The sequence below is a fragment of the Geospiza fortis genome, unplaced genomic scaffold (assembly GCF_000277835.1).
Source record: "Geospiza fortis unplaced genomic scaffold, GeoFor_1.0 scaffold31, whole genome shotgun sequence".
Classification (NCBI taxonomy): Eukaryota; Metazoa; Chordata; class Aves; order Passeriformes; family Thraupidae; genus Geospiza; species Geospiza fortis.
The window spans coordinates 575605-592183 of record NW_005054483.1 but is presented as its reverse complement, the minus strand read 5'-3'; the positions used below and the strand labels follow the sequence as shown (position 1 = coordinate 592183).

Genomic DNA, 16579 nt, shown 5'->3' with positions numbered 1-16579 from the left:
TCATGCAAATCACTTCGTGCTGAATCACAATATATTCAAAATAGTTGCCACCTGCCTCCTTCAAGAAATTGCAATACAGGCTTGTGTTGTCTTTTTACCAATTTGGCTTGTTTGAACCAGTTTGAATTTTCACCATTCATTTCACACAGGCCAAAACAGTGTCCAGTCTTCTAAAGACTGAACCCACATCTTTCCTAAAGAGCTCTGAAGAAAAAAATTCACTGGAAATTCAGTGAGCTCATACTCCTCCTACCAGCACTACAGTTTTGACTAAGTGACAGGTACCAGCGGTGGCAGGTGACAACTTTGATTTTCATATTTAAAGCTCTGACTGTACATTGATTCTATTTAAGGCACTGAATATATAAAAAAATAATGAGCTTCAATATTGCCCGTGATACCACAGACCCCTCACCCTCCTTGAGCAGTTGGCTGGAACTGCTCAAGCCCCCCATGCAGAGCTCAGAGCACCTCCCTGCTGCAGAAGTGAGAACAGGACTGTACCGTCCGGCGTTGCCTGCTGACGGGGTTTTTTACATTTGACGTAATCGTGGTCAACTGGAGTGGCTGTGTAAGGTGGGGATGTCAGACCTGGACCCGAGGACGAGGGGAGGGAAGTCCCAGGGCCTGGCACTGTTCCAGCTGAGGAGTGAGAGTCTTCGTCTATCAAGCAAGGTTTTTCTCTGGGAGGGCGACAAGAAAGGGCAAGTGTTACTGTGATATTTTATGAAAAATCCCCTCACCAGGATTTCTTCTCCTGGAAAGCTGGGAAGCTTCAGCTCCTCCCTGTTTTGCTGCTTTGGAATGTGATTTTGAGAATTGTTTATTCTAGTATGTGAATTGTTTTTAATTAATGACTAATCCTAGTCTAGCTGTGTCGGACTTTCTGGTCAGTCACGGGTTTTTATTATTTATTCTTTTCTAGCTTTCTGTTGGTATCCTTTTTCTATAGATTAGTATAGTTTTAATATAGCATTAATAATATAATATAATATATCATAATATAACATATCATAATATAATATAATACAATATAACATAATATATCATAATATAACATATCATAATATAACATAATATAATATAATATAATAAATCAGCCTTCTGAGAACTTAGAGTCAATTCTCATCTCTCACTTCATCCTGGGGACCACAACACCATGTTTAGATACACGTTCTTACAGCATTTCCAACATAGCAATTAAAACTCACTTACAAATTCTAAATAAAGGATTTTTAGTACAAGTTATTTCCTCCCTGTAGTGATTTTGGTTTGTTAATTTAAGATTTCTTAACTAATGTATTGATGAGTGTGGTGGGTTTTAGTGTTGGTTAATCACTTATGCATTTATTTCTTGTTGTGAGGTAGGAAGATCAGATTAGGAGAAAGGTAAAGTAGGTTTAAAACTTTAAAACTTTTAAATCTACTTTTAAACCTAAAAGTAGGTTTAAAACTTTAAAAGAGTTATAAAGAAAATGTTATTAACAGTAATTAAAAGAAAAAAAAGTAGTAAGAATTAAAATAAATTTTATAGAACTTTTTTTAATAACTATTTTTTCTTATTGACAATGTAAAGAAACAGAATTTAAATTTTTTAGTTAGTTTATTACTTTTAAAATAGGGTTTTTAAAGTTTATTTAGGGATAGAAGTTTTTTGTTAATGTTATGGAGATTTTTTTTTATAAGAGGAAAGAATAGTTTTTGGTGGTTCTCAATTTTTATGAATAACAGCTGCCTGGGGAAATTTGTAATTATGAAGTTTCTTCACCATGACACTCCCTTATCACTGGTCAATAGCAAACTTTTATTTATTTTGTAGTTGTTAATGAGAAAAATAGTAAGGACTAAAATCTCTTATCCTATAAGTGACCATAATTTGAATTTGCATTTTTTAGCTGTTGATTTAAAAAATCAAATTTATGAATAAATAAAAACAGTGGCTTCAAAATGGATCACAAAATCAGAATTGTTCTGTTTCCTTCCCTTCCCATTTCCTCTGCGCCACTTATTGAGATCTCAGAGTAGCATGTGATCTTATTCATGGTTCCTGAAAACAGCAACATTAATGTAAATTTTTTTTCACTTTGTTTATATTTTATTCAGCTTCATTTTAATAGTTTATTGTACAGTTTATCAGCATGCATTCAGAGGATACTGCTGGAAACTAGCACTCACTTTTCTGCAACTTTTGGGGTGTTCTTCTCCTCACCCCTGGCAAAGGGTCCCTCAGAAGCTTCTTTCATGAAACTAACAAGCACCTCTGCATCTACTCCAGAGTCTGGTTTCCCCACAAGTTTCAAAATAGAAGCATGAAGTCGAAAATACACCTAAAAAACACCAAAGTCCATTTGGTCAGTAAAGAATCTGTAGCTCTGTAATTGATTACAAATAGTCTTTTCTCTATAGAATCTGCAGCAGTTAGTTAAGACAGCTACCTGTCTCCTAAACTTACCTGAATTGAACTTTCCCTGCCTTTGAAAGTTGCTCTTAAAATACAAAATCTGAACACTGTGCAAATTTTATAACCATAAGCTATGGAACACAACAAATAAAGCAGAATTGGCCTCGTTGAGAGCAAGTAACCACTGGGTATGTTCCAGAGCTTTTACCAGATAACAGTGAAAGCAAAGGTCCCACCTCGTGGATGAACCTGTGCTTCCATAGGTAAGAGATGCCTGTGAACCCTACCAATGTCTGATTTTTATAAAAACCAGTGAACTGTGTGCAGCAAAACTCAGAGGTGGAATTGCTACCCACCTGTCCAAACTGCCTTTGAAATGAAACCAGCCTGACTAACAGGCTCCATTTCACTCTTCAAGTGTGTCCTGCAAACATTCCCCAATGCAGAGCACCATCTAGATGTGCCTAACAACCTGTGGAGAACATGACAGAGGGGTCTCCTCAAGCCAGGTCTTATGAGCTCTTGGAGATCTATAGCTCAGCTACCTCAGATGGCATAAAATCAGCAAGGATGGCTTTTGTGGTAGTGCTGGAAACAGATAAGTTTTGATAAAAGGCAAAATAACAAAGCCCTTTACAGAGAAAAACTCAAGCCAGGGGCAAGAGGCTCTTGCTCCTGGTAAAACACCTCACGAAAGTGATCATTTCCTTTGTTCTCTTTCTAGTGAATTGCTTAGACTAGACTTTTTGGCTTCTGTCCAATTGGCTATCCTTAAGTTTGAGGTGAAATCCCAAAGTCCTATGAGGTGTCTTTTTACTTAATTGAGGAAACTTCTGGGCTTTTTACCTTTTCAAGGAGACAAAGGATAATTTTGTCACTCCATCAACAGGGGGCACATTCCTACAAGAACAAAGCTTCCAGCTACAAATTCAATATTCCCTTACCTCCAAGGCTTCCAGCTACACATCCAACATTCCCTTACCTCCAAGAATTCCAGCTACACATTCAACATTCCCTTACCTCCAAGAATTCCAGCTACACATTCAACACTCCTTTACCTCCAAGGCTTCCAGTTAGATATTCAACATTCCCTTGCCTCCAAGGCTTACAGCTACACATCCACCATTCCTTTACCTCCAAGGCTTCCAGCTACACATTCAACACTCCTTTACCTCCAAGAATTCCAGCTACACATTCAACACTCCTTTACCTCCAAGGCTTCCAGCTACACCTTCAACACTCCCTTACCTCCAAGAATTCCAGCTACACATCCAACATCCCTTTACCTCCAAGGCTTCCAGCTACACATCCAACATTCCCTTACCTCCAAGGCTTCCATGGCCAGTTCTGGTGGGTTGTGGTAGTGAATCTTCTTTGGGTATCGAGCAGCCTCCTCGTGCAGGTAGTGCCCTGCCTGTTTGTAGTGCAGCAGGTACACCACAGGAGGCTGCTTCTGTTTCTCAGCTATCTTGCCCAGCATGTAGTGGATGAGCCACTCCTCCTCGTCGCCGTCGCCCTCGCAGCGCGCCGCCGAGGTGAAGCACAGCTTGGCTGTCTCCAGCATGCTGTCCCTGCGCTCCTCCATCTGCACAGGGCACAACACAGCACACAGCTCACTGCAGCAAAGCCCAAAAACACCCTGCTGCCCGTGGAAAAGCACCTGAGCACGGTACAGCTTGTAAACACTTTCAATATAAATGATGAGAAGGGATCAAATGCATCCTAGGTGGTGAAACGCACCCCAACTGCCCATAAAATGGGTTTGTGGATAGGGTTTTGTTCACTCCAGTGACTGCTGGCGCAAACAACCAGAACAAAACAGTAAGACAGAAGAAATATTTATATTTATATAAATATTAATCTGAAAAACAACAACCCAATATTCATGTCTACAGAAATTCTACCACTTTTTCACAGTTGTAGAAATTTTTTGTTAATTTTTTAGTGTTTTTTTTTAAATTATCTTTACTCTTCAAAGAAAAAAATTATTTGCTTTGTTCTGCAACTGAAGTCTGCTAAAGCCACTATGGACCACTCTCATTTGTGAAGAAAAGTATTTCATCTTGCTTGCAATGTATCTAATTTTGAGATGAATATTCTCCCCACTCCACCCCGTTAAAAAAAAAATTTAAAACCAGCAGCATAAATTAAAGCTAAATGCCAATAAATTCATGTAAAAAAAAACTAGGTCAAAAGATGCATTAATGTAATTTTCTCTCTTTGAAATGAAGTTTATAAATTTAAGCTGTGTGGCTATAACCAAGAACTAAAACATAACCTTTCCTTTCCTAAACATTCTGTAAGGAGAAGAATAAGGTTTTTATGTATGAGAAACACATTCCTGAAGAGATATATCTGTGGAAGTGAGATGAAATTGTTTCAATTTATCTTTTATTATAATAGAGCTTTTCTTACTAAATTATGCATTTTTAATATATTCACTTGAAAAAAAATGAAGACTTAAATAGTCCTAAATAAACATTCTCATTTAATCCTCAACTTCAGATGGCTGCTCTGTATTGCTCCTTTTATCTGATACTATGAAGTAATTCCAGCACTATCCCTGAAATTCTTCAACAAATCCCTCATTGCCAAGGGGCTGCGAGACCATAAGACCAAACTTCTGATAGGGCAAAGACATAAAATGTAGTAACTTCATTTTCTGAGGAGTTAATTTCAGAGCTGTTGGATGCAATAACCCTCCAGAAGAAAACTCTATTGTTGACTGTAATTTCAAACATACTCTTTAATAAACTATTTGCTCACTTTTAATACAGGCTGACATCAGCTTTGTCCTCAGGTAAGAAAGTGTCTGTGGGAAGTGCAGTGTTAGTGCAGTGCTGAGGAAGCTCAGATTGACACTCACCACCTCCTGCAAATCTCCCAGAAGCAAAGGGTGCTCCCAGCACTGATCTCTGTAGCTCAAACACTGAAAGCTTTACAAATTACAGCACAAGAGCAACACTTCCTTTTTTTCATTGTGCTTCCAGCTGCAGACTAGGTAACATTTGGAAGTCAGAATAACTAAATCAGAAATGGAGTGCACTGGTCCAAAAAAACCAAAACATTTTCCCAAGCAACTCTTATCAGTGTCAAAGTGTATTTAGAATTGTTCATGTTGGTTTAGCAACAAACTTCTTAATAATGTTTTTCACCTCCCTTATGCAGAAAGAGAACATGAATTCATAACAATGTTTTCAATGGAAATTCTACCAATCTTTTCACTTTGATCTTTTGTTTAGGTAAATGGCCCACAACCACAAAAAAAGGGGAGGATTCTTTAGATATAAGAGATGACATGTGGACACAGATATCAGAGTAATTTCTGATCTCTTCACTATTTCAATAAGTATGCATTTCACCTTTTCCTGGAAACACTGCGTGACATTTACAGAAAGGAAAGGTAAATATAATTCCCCTTTCCAGAAGGTTACAATAATTTTGTGTCACCTTCAAAAGATAATTCAAAGATTAGGCTCAAAATGATTTTACACAGGAAAAAGAAAGGAAAAAACCCACCTTCAAATGCTGCTTGACACTACCAGATTTGAAATGAATACTGGAATATTCAACATTACTAAATAAGCATACAGTCTCATATGAAGAATATAGCATGTATATACTTAATTTAAACATTTACTATGTTAGAAAACTGTCCCAGATTGCAAGGCAAGACGTATTCTATTTGCCATCTGTTAGAGGTGGCAGTTATCTTCTGTTAATTGGGCAGTTTTCTTTATCTCTTCCACACCCAATCCTCCCTCAGGGGAGCCATCTGCTGATAACAGCTATTGATTGTCACTGCATGACTGATAAGAACTACAGCATCCCATTGGGAGATGTGAGCCCAGAGGGAGGAGCCAAGAATTCCTACCTGGATATAATCTGAGATCCTGGGACAGCAAGACAATTTCTCCACTGGATTGCCCAGAGGAACAGCAGCTGCCTCTTCTACTGGATCTTCAGGGGAAGACTCCACCCTTCTCAAGGATCCCTGCTCCAACAGAACCACCCCTGACACTGCAGGAGAGCTGCAGCCACAATTCCAATTAGACTGCTACCAATACCCTGACCCACAGGGTGTCAGGTTGTGTTCTGACTCTGCCAGTGTTGTTTTGGTTTACTGCATTGTTTATTTTATCCTTTTTTTTTTTCCCTAGTAAATAAATAAACTGTTGTTCCTGCTCCCATATCTTTGCCTGAGAGACGCTTAATTTCAAATTTATAACAATTCGGAGGGAAGGGGGTTTACATTTTTCTACTTCAGGGGAGGCTCCTTGTTTTTCTCCTTCTCCGCGAAACACTGCCTTCCTTAGCAGACACTTGTCTTTTCAAACCAAGACAAAAACCTAATTTTAAATATTTAAAATTGTATACTCTCTGTGTTAAATCCCACCTGCTTCACCACTTCAGGGGGAAGTTCCGTTTTCCACTGCTTGAGCTGCCGGGATGCAAAGGAATGCAGGGCATAGGAAATGGTGCCGTACTCGATCCACAGGGACAGGTTGGAGCTGTCGATCTCCAGGGCCCGTTTGAAGCAGTTCAGGACAGGGGTGGAGTGCTTCCAGATGGGGCCATCACTCTTCAGCTCGTTGGAGTTCAGCTTGTCCTGAATGCGGCTCGCTCGAGCCAGAGCCATCCCAGCCCAGGAGTCAAACCTGTGCAGGGAGGAACACAACCCATTGTTGGAAAAGGTGAAAGTTTGACAAGAAAGTGTCACAGGTATCTATGTTTGGCAGAAAGCTCTCTGAATGTAGAGAATGGTATAGAGATGGAAGAAAGTTTTGATATAAAAGAGTAACAGATGTCTAAATTGAAAATTGCTGAGCCAGTCGTTAGTGGACAACTAAGAAAGCAAAGGTTAAGTTGAGTTGGAAGGGGGTTTTATGACTAGAGCAAAGGATATGTTGACCACAAACAAAAAAGATGTTTCTACCAAGCAGAAATAGGTCTTAGGAAAAGCAGAAAGATACCACAGGCAAACAAACATGCCAATGTGGCAAGTAGAAAAAAGGTCTAAGAATTTTCCACTGCAAGAAAACTGAAAAACAACTTTAAGCTTAAACTGTAACATACTAACTCATGTGATTGGATAGTAATGACCATAATATGGTAATGAGAGTAGTTATGATAGGCTATAGGAAATAGGAAAGGTATTGTGTATAATGCTGATTGGTTGGTATGTATTAAGATGCTCAGCAAAGAAAAATATATCAGTAACCAGAACTAAAGGGGCTTCAGGCTTGCCTAGAGCTGTAGCTGGCAGCTGTAGGTGTGGCTCTGTCACCCATGACCACAGACTGCTGTAAAACAACTTCTTTACAATGAACAGCATTTTGAAGAGCCACCTGGAGTCCCACATCTCTCATCTCAGGCTCTTAAACCTATGAACAAACTCCCCTCTGAACACTTCACTACACACAGACAAGATGTGCCTTCTTGTATCTACAACCTTTTCCTCCTTTCATCACACAAAACAGATTTCTGCACTTCCTCCTCTCCTCAGAGTGGAACACAAGCTGTACAGCCTAAATCATATTGATTTTCTTAAAGTGGTTTCCTAACATGCACTGCCCCCAGTAACTGTCACACATGGAAAACAGATGAAAAATTCAGGTTTATTTGCTGTGCAAAGCCAGAATATTCGTATTTCTAATGCCAGCACTCCCAGTGTTTTTTTTTCTCAGTAACCACGAAGCACTGTCAAAATGTTGTCACCCTGCAGGCCAGCAGACATTGTGACACCTTGTGCTGTTGGACTCAACTGTGAATAATCATCATCATTTCCCAGCATAAAAATTATAAAGCCAGAATTGCATCCAAGTAGGAAAATCCTGATGAACTAAAACTGTAATTTCTGCCTGAAGGACTGTTGAGGGTCCAGCCTGTGTTTGTTGACAACACAGTCTGAAGGGTGGTTTCCAGAACCTCACTTTAACACCAGGGTTCCTCTGCTCTGGGCTTTTCAATTTTACCATGATTTTAACACCAAGGCAACCACCATAATGTTCTCATATTTTTACCTGCAATTTCTTCTGATTCCAACTGAAAACCCATTTCTAGGTCAAGTGACCTCAATAATCAGATTCCTGAGGGGAATGGAACAGGAACTGTAGTACAGACAAGTACCAATTACTTTGGCTGGGGCAAAAATACTATGCTACCACATCAGGCATCTCATGAGCAAAAAAAAATGCCACATATTAAAGTAAAAATGCGTTCCATTCATTTATTTTGAATTTAAGTTTTAGAACATCAAAACTGCAGAAAATTGGCTCGGGGGAGATAATGGTAATTTCTTTATCTGCCTTTAAACAAAAGTTTTAGCCATTTGCTAGTCACAAGTCCCAGACTAGAAGATGCAATAACATTAAACTACAGCTATTTCCTCTGAAGATTTCACATCTAAAATTGCTCTGTGCCTTCACCTTCCCTTTTGCCTCCGTTACGTGACTGGATTTAGAAACAATTTTCTTGTCTCAAATCTATCAAATTAGGGTTTTTGTCATTGACCCTGATCTATCAACTTCAAGGAGAATTAAAATGATAACACCTAATATGCAAACTCTATATTTAATCAGTAAATTTAAAGGTTATTTAGTTTAATTTAGAAGACTGATATTCAGAACATGCTTTATTTTTAAGATGAGAGAGCTTAATCTTGATGGTATTTCAGTGAGTTGTAAATTATCAAGAAACAAGGTGGTTTTGTTTAAATATCAGTTAAATACTTGTATTCTCTGTGCAGTTCTCTAGCAGCAAAATCAACACTTTTAGGAAGAGGTCAGCCTAAGCAATTAATCCACTAAAGGATGCCATTTGTGCTATAGTTACCTATCAAATGAGGATATTTTTCACTCCTTATCATGCATGAACATGCCAAAGCAAAGAACAAAAGGTACAAACAATTTATTCTTCACAGTTATTCTTTATTTCAATTTAGCTTCCCCACCCCCTTTCATTTTTTGGTTTAAGTTCAAAGCAATCAAATATTTAACCCTACGTTTTGGGTTTTGTTTTCTCTGTTGGGTTGTTTTAGAGATGCCCTTAATTATACAATGGACCTGTGATAATGGATTGCAGGTGGGGGTTTTGGCTGTTTGGGATTTTTTTCATTCCTGAAACCAGTTGTCTGCTTTTCAGTGCTGAAAGAAGTGAGAAGAATGAAGGACATGCAGCAGGATTCCAAAATACTGACCTGTTTGGACAAATACAAATGTCGTGCATGTAAAATTTAATGGCCTTGGACTGTTCTTTGTTCTTGAAGTGATAATCTGCCAGGAGATAATACAGCTCAGTCACCACTGGTGGGGAATAGTCTGCACCCTCGGGGAGAGATGGTGCCTGAAAATCAGACAGGTAAAGGTTCATAATAAATGAGCATTTGCTTCTTCCTTGTAGAGGAAGCAGCCTTTTCATCACACAATATGAAGGTTTTGAATATGAAGACATTGAAAGCATTTCAGATAAAACACTTACAAACACTAATGAACATCTCATCCTGACTATATTTTACCATTCAAAGACTAAAAGCTTTGGTGGGATCATTCTTATTTTATTTAAATGCAATTACCCAAGAAAACCCAACATCATGGAATAGATCACCCCACTAATAATCTCAAAGTCAACATAAAAACAGCAACACCAATTTTTACTCCCTACAATTAAATTTTTTTAAAAAAACAATTAATTATACCTTGCTGGATGTTCCTTCAATATAGGCAGATACAGTCTCCAGGCTCAGCATAGGCTTGTCAGTTCGAGGAACAATTGTGGCAGTTTTCTTCAGAAGGTTGGCCAAATCAGCAGACACAGTACTGGTTTTGTAACTATCAAATTCTGGAAGAGTTTTAGGCTTAAAATACTCAAACATGAACAAAGCATCTTCCCATGTCAGATCAACCTGAAGAGGGAGGTAGATGAGAAGGGAAAAAAATATTTCAAATTCTAAAATTCAGGTCTACTAATGATGGTTTTCTATAGACTTTCTAGTTCATAGGAGTGTACACGTTACTTGAGCAGGAACCAAACTAAACCTCCCAAGAACAGAGCTAAAGGTGCTATTAATTTATGCTGCTCACAAATACAATACACTGCTCACTGATTTAACAGACAAAGATATTCCTGTAACTTAGTGTAGGTCACTAAAGTAAAAATAAAGTAAAAATAAATTCATTCTACTTGCTTAGAAAAATTGTTTATAAGCAAGGATCAATTGTAAACATTCTGAGTGACACTGAGATCATGGGTAAGATATGGAGAAGAACTCTGCCCCTTCCATTTCAGAGCCAAGTAAGAAGAGTTAATGAAATGGGAACCAGACAAAATTCTGAGCCCCTCTTTGAACTCTCTACAGAAAATTACTTCCAGAATTTACTCCTCATTTTCTCTTCATTTTTCTTTCTTGAAAGCAGTAAAAATACCCAAAATAATTGACAGTTCTCTTCTGCTAGACTAAGTTTTTTCTCCTTTTATTGCTTTACCCTTATAACTTTACCCTTTAATTTTGCTCTGCATTGAAATGCAAGGAAGTTGTAGAGGGTAATCTCCTTATACCTCCCTTTTTCTTATTTATCCCCTTTCTCTCATCTTCACTCTGTAAGATGTACATATAACACACAAAATTTCCAAATATTCAATGAACAGTAATGTAAGAGTATTTGTGTATTTTAAAAGGTTTGTTCAACAGAGCCAGACAATCATGTTGCTTGCATGAAAATGGTTTTGATTGATAATTCTATGATCATTTGCACTTGGGAAGTGCAAAATAGTCTGGGGTTTTTGAACAAAACCAGTGATGTTTCTCAAGGCAGGACGTTGTATTGCTGCCCTGTATTTTTCTCTTCCTCCCTTAACATTACAACCCTCTTCCAGAAACACTCTGTAGTTGCCCTTCTCCCAAATTCAACTGAATTTCACATTTCTCATAAACAGCTATCAGGTATTTACCATTAGAGATGTCAAAATAAGTGATAACATAATGTACTTGCAAACTTTTAACTGTGACATTTTTCACTTTCATAAACTGCAAGGCTGGCCGCTAAAACTTTCTTCTCTCAAGCTGACTTTTCCTCTCTAAATTTTCCTCAACCTTGAACTTCTTCTCAGCTGAAAACAGGAAAGTGATAGCTTAATAAAATCAATTTCTCAATACTTTCAGGATGGCAAACTACTATAAGATAAGACTAGCATTTAAAATAATCCACTTGTTATATTTATAATTTTTTAAAATATTAAGATTTTTATTTTTTTCTCTATAATGTGTAAAATACATAAAATTTACAAGAAATAAAAGTAATCTTTCTCCAAAATATATCAAAGTGCATTAGAACAAAACAAGAATGCATCTTTCATCAGTTCAGGATATTCCACTGGCATTGGGTAAGACATAACTTACCTGCTGTACTGAATGTTCTTCTAGATACCTTGCTTTGCTTTTTTTGCTAGGGAAACCATATAAACAATAAAAACATTGCTCCAAGGCTGTTTCCAGCTCTTCTTTGTATGGATGAGTATCCTCAGAAGTGGAAGCTGCAAGTTCTTTCTGTAGTACCTGAACCTACAAGCCAAGCACCAAGGACAAGGTCACCTGCAGATCACAGAGAGCTGCCCAGCTGGCTGAAGGCAGGTGATGAAAACAACTTTAGGGGATTTTAAGGGATTTTTACATGCATTTTTCCCCAATAACAATAAATTTCCCCAGTATTACTCATGTATTTCTGTAAACTGGTCTCACACAAGTCATTCCAATGGCACTGCAGCAGCACTGAAGTGCTTTTATTTTTCTTCCTATGTTAATTCACTTATCTTTAATAAATCAGGCTAAATATCAGCTTCATGTTTCAAACTTAAAATCATTCAAAGTTCTCCCCTACACACCAAGCTGCTTCTGTGAATAAAACTGTGAACTACAGTTCATCAATACTGTGAATAAGGAAAAGGTACAGAAGAATTTCTGCCCTAACTCACAACCAGCAATTTCCTCTGCATGAAAAAAGCAGGATGGAGAGGACTTGGCAGCAAAAGAAGAGAGAGTTAATGAAAATCTGGCTAAAAGGACTACAGAGTTGAACAGTATGAACAGTATCACACAGATGGCTACACACCAAGGAAAAGTGGCTGGATTGATCCCAAATTACTAAACACTGTAGCAAGTTGCTATCTTTACCTTCAACATCACAAGAGAAAGCACCCATCAGGAGAATATTTTGGAAGATGCTGATAGTTTAAGACATTCATTATAAAAACTGCAGCTGAATGCCAAAAGAAGAAAGGTAACTCTTTGAAAATTCTCACTAAGCTTCCATAAAAAACAAACCCAAAAGGAACACATTCCCAGAAGACATTTCAAGGTCAGTAAAAATATGCTCACCAAGAATAACCTGTGTAGGGGTATTCTGGATATTTATTTCATAACCAAATCAAGACCCACACAACCACTGAAGTTTAAGATTCAATTTCAATGTGTTCCACTATAGAATTTCAATTTAAAAAAGAAATGTTTATTTGTGACCATTTCTCATTTTTCAACATCTAGGACTTCAAACTCAATTATTTATGCATGATCCTACACAAAGCTTTCCTGTCAATACAAACACTGCATGACAAGGCAAAAATCTGACTTTCTACTTGTATGAAGCTCATTTATAAGAGCTAGAATTAAATAGAAGATGCTGATTCTCTTCTGATTAAAATATCTGTGCTAAGATCAAGGTACTGTTTATTAAGAGCCAAACGCCTGAAAAAGAAAAGCAAAGACAATTCTTAGAAAGCATTTCAATGACATCTGGAGCCACAGCAGACTCATTCATACCGAGTCCCAGCAGACACCTCATTGTCAGCACTTTCCCTGTATGAATTTGTGATCAACATCTGAAATTTACAGAAAGGGTAGCTAAATAAGCTGAAGAAAAACAGAGAGCATCAGAGGATACTGTAACAAAAGCCTTCAATTCCTACTGCTACAAATAAAAGCACATCTAACAGCAGTAACAGAATTCTCACTTGAACAGCATTCAAAACAATCTTCTTTGTTATTATTCAACTTTCAAGCTCTTGGCAGAAATCCAGAATTGTTCCTAGTAATTCAGACTATTGCTAAAGGCCTTAATTAATATTAACACCTACTCCTGCACAGCACATTCATCCACAAGCAATATAAGGACCTCGAGCAGACAGTTCAGCTACAGAAGGTGACCATTTAACACTAATCTAAGAAATACACTGTTCATATTCTTGAAGCTGCCTTTCTCTTCAAATAATTAATCCCATTTTATCTTTGTCTTGCCCTATCCTTCCAACACCCTCTTTTCTCTGAAAACTCTGAAAACTGAATTCTTGTGTTTAATAATACTATAATATATTTTAGTTTAAGAAGCTGGCAATTCTGTCAGTGAAAATGGAACATTTTGTTTGAAGTAGCTGATGATATTTTCAAAGATCTCACTGCAAATACCCTGCCAGCTCTCTGTCATCTGTCCTTTGCCCAGGTTCCCAGCCCATACTGTGTCACTCTCCAGGCTGTGGGTACAGCACATTTTTCAGGCACAGTTCAGACTCATCACTTCAGGGCACGACATCCATGGGCAGGCTGGAGCCTGGGAACAGCCCATCTATTTCCACGAAGCACAGGGAGGGCCTGAGCTAATAAACCCTCTGGAGTCCCTGCAGGGCCAGCTCAGGTGCATCAGCATTATGCTCCTAACAGCAGGGAGGCTGAGGAGAGCAGGACACAGAGATAATCTGATAGTTCCAGCCTGAATCAGCCTCAGTTCAAACCCTGCTCATTCACTGCAGCCCTGCCAGGGTGAGCTGACTCCTGCAGAACCCCTCAGGCTCTCTGTGCCATCCTTCCCAGCTGTCTAAATTACTGTCCTGGACATGCCACTGCTCAAATGCAGAGGTAGATGGGGTCTGGCACTGAGCTGTGCCTAATAAGCTCCAGGGAGTGCTGAGAAGGGAAATTAGGAGATTCCTGAGTAGCTCCATGCAGAACTAATCATGATTTTCTCTTGGCTGAAGGTAATAAACCTCAGTGAAGTCAAGCTGAATCTGCAAAGTGCCACTGAAATGTCCCTGTAGAGGGCCCAGTGGATGCCATGGCATCACATTATCTGAGATTTGCCAGCAGGCAGGCTGTCCCAGGCTGCCAGTGCTCTGCTGAGGAAACACTTGGCTTTCTGAACTAAGAGAAAATGAGCAAACAAATAGAAATATTCTATTTAACCAGGGGAAATTTCTTTTCTGGTGTAACAATGAGACCTCAAGGAATAATCTTAAAAAGGTCAACCATGAATGGGTAAGTCCTTTCATCTAATAATGCTACAGTATTAGTGCCCAGACACCCATTGCTGGAGCACATGAGATGAGATGTAACACACCCATCTGAACAACAGAGCAAAGAACAGACTGAAGACACAGGAAAATTGAGGGCTAAAGTAATTCTTCATTCTCATCATTGTTCAACATGAACTCTAGATGTATATTTTAAATAATATTTAGTTAATAACATGAAAACAATAGAATTGCTGGTTTTTTCAGACTGTGGTATAAAATCAAGGTAGGTACAATCAAACAAGGCAAACAATTAAATGCATCATAGCTTCAGAGCAAATCCAGGCAACACCACAGGATGTGGGAGCCATCAGGAGCATCCCAGTTGTGTAACTGTGCATAGCTGATGGACTGCAAATCTTTACTCTTATGATTTGGAAGAAACAAACAACCAAGCTGTTCAAAACTGAATTTTCTTGGCTGAAAGTTTAAATATGTTCTTTTTACATGATAAACAGTATTTATGTACACAGAAATGTGCAAACCCTACCTAACACTTGACAAATTCAGTCCTGTGAAGTGAGCAACTTATTTAGAACCACTGAGACAAGATGAATATGGAATCCCACTGTGTTATTTTAGCAGCAATTTTAAAGATGTAACACAACAAGTTTTTTTAGTTCCTGAATGATGTACAGTACTATCCAACTGCTTGGTTATTCCTACTTCCCTTTCAAATCCCATGAACAAAATAAAATACAAGTGCAAGAAGCAAAACAAAGGAGAAAAAAGAGAATAAAACAATTCTTCTTCTCAGTGAGGCAAGTCCAGAGAACAATGGGGAGTAGGACAGAAGCAGACCAATAGGAAAGGGTCTGGAATAACAAGCCTTTGCTATTCAGATTAAACTGACTGAAATTTTCATATGTTTGTCTGGGAGAAGTTGGAAAGTGGATTTAAAAGTGTATTTTTAACATGAAGATAAGGCAATAAACAATCTAACTTTGAACTTTGTTTTCTGCTTTGAGATGTGGCTTGGCCAGATGATTTTCAGAGATCAGTCAGAATCATTCTCAGTTATTCCACATTTTCTACTTACATAAAACTTGAGCAGAGCACCATCTGAATTGCAACACCAGGATCTTCTTCCCAAATACTCATGAGCTGTGTTCAGCAGCATAAGTGAAGAAGGCAACATAGGGGTATCAGGACTCACTGGAAGACAGAAATTGGTAAATATTAAAGTAGCACAGAACTGAGTTAAATCTGAGTCAATGCTTCAACTGGCAATCAGCTTCCTCTCTGGTGGAAAGTGATGCTTGCATAGCCCTCTCCTCCCTTCAGCCAGCAAGGTAAGACAACAAACAAATATTTTATTACTTATACTCCTGAGCTGGATGGTAAAGAGCTCAGGTGCAATATGTAAAAGTGAAGAAATAATCCACCTTCTTCTCCCTGGTTCTGCTGCTGCTGGCAGCAAAGGGATCGAAAAGCATCTTCCTCATGCTGGATGATCCTGTGCAGGATAATCCATGGGAGCACTGAGGACACATAGGGCTCTTTTGGCTCTTCCTGGACAGCCATGCTGCAGTCTATGATCTAATAAAGAAACACACATTATACAGACAAAGTGATGCAAACGCAGCTTGGATGTGAATCCTTCCCAAACAACCCAAAGTTGGCAACACATTTTACCTCAAGGAAATAATCTAAAGTTGAATCTCAGCTTCTCACAAGTGGTTTAAAAAATGCTAGAGGTAAATCAATCAGTATGGAAGGGTAGTAGATTATCTGTCCTACTCTGACATTCCTCTTGCAGCCCCATTTTCCACCTAGATGTGTCTCTGTTAATATGCTACATGAGCAATTCACAGTAAGCAAATACACAGCATCAATTCTTAGCAT

The 16579-nt window shown here is 38.3% G+C and overlaps 1 protein-coding gene across 1 annotated transcript in view; it reads right to left on the bottom strand.

The window, feature by feature from the left end:
* The window catches only part of CABIN1 (calcineurin binding protein 1), a 111392-nt gene that overhangs the window by 80912 nt on the left and 13901 nt on the right, over nucleotides 1-16579 (bottom strand). The window contains exons 19-27 of the mRNA XM_031063157.1: nucleotides 16120-16273; nucleotides 15774-15889; nucleotides 11799-11960; nucleotides 10098-10304; nucleotides 9600-9745; nucleotides 6798-7059; nucleotides 3726-3986; nucleotides 2176-2327; nucleotides 505-683 (exon numbers count right to left, since the gene is read on the bottom strand). Coding sequence (XP_030919017.1) covers nucleotides 505-683; nucleotides 2176-2327; nucleotides 3726-3986; nucleotides 6798-7059; nucleotides 9600-9745; nucleotides 10098-10304; nucleotides 11799-11960; nucleotides 15774-15889; nucleotides 16120-16273 — 1639 coding nt within the window. The remainder of the gene's footprint in view (nucleotides 1-504; nucleotides 684-2175; nucleotides 2328-3725; nucleotides 3987-6797; nucleotides 7060-9599; nucleotides 9746-10097; nucleotides 10305-11798; nucleotides 11961-15773; nucleotides 15890-16119; nucleotides 16274-16579) is intronic.